At 35.9% G+C, this 2896-nt stretch overlaps 1 protein-coding gene across 1 annotated transcript in view; it reads left to right on the top strand.

Moving 5' to 3' along the window:
- The first annotated feature begins 287 nt into the window (after positions 1 to 287).
- LOC102044689 (vitellogenin-1-like) overlaps positions 288 to 2896 on the top strand; it is a 42787-nt gene continuing 40178 nt past the window's right edge. Inside the window, exons 1-3 of the mRNA XM_005423073.2 lie at positions 288 to 327; positions 640 to 660; positions 885 to 1036. Of these exons, the coding sequence (XP_005423130.1) occupies positions 288 to 327; positions 640 to 660; positions 885 to 1036 (213 nt within the window). The remainder of the gene's footprint in view (positions 328 to 639; positions 661 to 884; positions 1037 to 2896) is intronic.

Consider the following 2896-nt stretch of genomic DNA (forward strand, 5'->3'; position numbering starts at 1 on the left):
AGGATTTTTTTAATTAAATCTCTTTTCCTGCATATACCTGCCAATTCCTGCTGAATTTCAAAGGGCTCACAAACATGGTGAACTATACAGAAAGTAAGGTAGCTGAACTCATGAGGTGATTTGAAGTTGTCAGCATTCATGACCTCAGAAATGTTTATTTTTTGATTGATCAATATGCATTCTAGAATGCACTTATTTGTCAAACTAATGTGCCAAAAGAAACATGTGATATCACATGCCTTTATAAAAGAGAAACCCATCACGTTCACCTTTACTCTATCCCCATCATGAGGGGCTTGATATTAGCCCTGGTTTTAACCCTGGTGGGTAAGTATCTAACTTATGTGCTTTGATCAATTTAAAATTATATATTCAGGAAAAGGTTTCAAAACCTAAATATAGTTCACTGGCAGACACGAACTTTAACATGTTGTAGAAAAAATATTTCATTACTTTTTTTGTTGTTTAAAGAAAAAAAGGCTATTTGGCTGGTGCTGAAATAGAGGTAAAGTTAATTAGAAAGGGTTATGCTATATGTGCGAGATGAGATATAGCCTTTTATACTACAGTACATCCACATTTTAGGTTGGTTTTTTTTTTCTTTATCATTTTATTCCTCTATTTTTTCTTCTCTTTCAGGGAGCCAGCATCTTAATTACCGTAAGTGATTTTCCTATCAACTAATATAATTATAATGAGTGAAATTAAAAATAGAATCTGAAAAGTGTATCAATGTTTAATATAGCTTTACAACAGCTAATTTAGTTCAGGTGCAATGCAAAATGAACAAATTTGTCTTTTTTTGTTCCATACATTCTAATGCAGGTACTTTCATATGTTCTGTACATCGTGTATAATATTTTATGGGAACCATTTCTTTGCAGAACCTGATTTCAGTGAAAACAAGGTTTATACATTTGATTATGAAACCACGCTTCTCAGTGGACTTCCAGAGAAAGGACTTGCAAGAGCTGGAATAAGAATAAAAAGTAAAGTGGAAATTAGTGGTATTGGGCCAAAACTTTGTCTTATTAGGGTAAGAAAATATATTCAATTTGAAAGGTAAAATTCTCATCATACTTAGCTTCTTTTTTAAGCTTTTGTGAAGTTATTAGGTTTCATCATGTGTTGTGCTTACTCAGGGATAACATAACGAACACTGTTATTTTTTATACAGTGCCCTAAATTCTATTTGCACTTTGCAAGGTAATTCTCAGCTCAAGCCAACCTTGGACTTGAAGGATTTCTTCCGCTTTGTGGTCAGGGAAATAATGGAATGTAATTTGAAATGCACAATTATTTATTATTAGATCAATCCAATTGTTTCAAACTGTACAACCTAGGATTATTTAATCAACTGATTTCATAACCAGCAGACAAAAGGCAATAAAACATGCAACAGTAGTTGTATGTGATTCAATATTTAGCATAATTAATGTCATCCTTCTTTTTTCTGAAGGATCTTGAGTGACATTCTTTGTCATCCTCAGTTGTATGTTTTTACTGCTGGCTGAGTAATTACTGAGAGTTTTGATTATGTGAAATACACTTTTGTCTTTAACAGAAGCCTATATGTGCTTATAATGATTGTAGAGAGATGCACACCTCAACTGCTTTACACCAACTTCACTTAGCCTTGTGTATGAGGGGAAGAAAAATGTTATTTTAAAAGCTTTAATTTGGCATATTGAAAACTTTAGGTTTAAAAGACTGGTGGCTATCTAGTAAATGCTTGTAAATGTTGTAGCCTTCCACCCTGAATTAGGCTGCAGTTATTAGGTATTTTTGTAAATTCAAATTATAATAGATCTAGATGGGAAATATTACTTTTCCATGACATATTTAAGGGGATGGATTTCAAAACAAAAAAAGCCAAGGAAATAAGAGTCATACATCTGAAGTGGTGAGTAGAAAGCTTCCCTGCTAGAAAAGAGGCAGAAGAAGTCTTGTCCTTATCCCAGATCCTCCTTCATTCCTGCCTAAATGGCTCTTGGTGTGCCAGAGTGAGTCTTCACCAAAAATTGACTCCTGTTCTCTAAAACTTTCTAACATAATTTTACTGGTGTTACTGCATTTTTGAAAAGTTTCCATTTCAGAAATAATTTCAGGCAAGGAAAGGAGAAAAGGAAAACAAAACATAACTTTTTGGGCAAGTTCTAAGCTAAAGGTAATAGTACATTTATTCCCTTCTTCTCTGGGAAAAGTTATTTTGCTGCTGTTATATTTAAATTAGACAGTTTGGAGGGATGGTTCAGGGAATTAAACTTTCATCTACAGCCTACTAGTTCACATTCAGCCTAAACAAAAAGCTGCGCTCCCTGGGCAGTTTCCAGCTGACAATTTTTTCATCACAAACCAACAAGTAAGAATTGCCAGCTGTGTTCAAAACCAAGCAGACAGCCTAAGTCCTGCCTGGGCCCCAAGGGCTGGGGAAAACTACCTCGCCCTGACCCTGCAGAGCAGTCCCAAACCTGCCTGTATGCAATATGCCAGAAGCATGTCCAAGAGGCAGCATGAGGGATTTACTCTCTAACAGCCTTCCCTGTAAGCTTCAGTTACTGGGGTTGGCAGTGATCTCCACCAACAATAACAAAAATAAATATGAAAGTGCAGTCTCCAGTGATTTGCTGTATGAGGATTTAGTTTGTGTGGCTTTTTGAGAAATTAATCCATGTCTTGCACCACATCACCAGCCTGAGGTGTCAGAGAAAAGTCTCTTTAAATTGTCAAAATATATAGAAGGGAAGGGTCCTCTGAGAAACTAAGCTAAACATGCCTGTTCTCTGGGGTAGGAATTTTTCAAGTTATGCATAGTTTAGCACAAGTTTCTATTTGTTTGGATGTGCCCTGTGTTGAGGCTGGAGTGTGAAGTGCAGAGTGGGGCTGGAGCCAGTGC

This window comes from Geospiza fortis, unplaced genomic scaffold (genome assembly GCF_000277835.1).
Source record: "Geospiza fortis unplaced genomic scaffold, GeoFor_1.0 scaffold333, whole genome shotgun sequence".
In the NCBI taxonomy this organism is placed as follows: Eukaryota; Metazoa; Chordata; class Aves; order Passeriformes; family Thraupidae; genus Geospiza; species Geospiza fortis.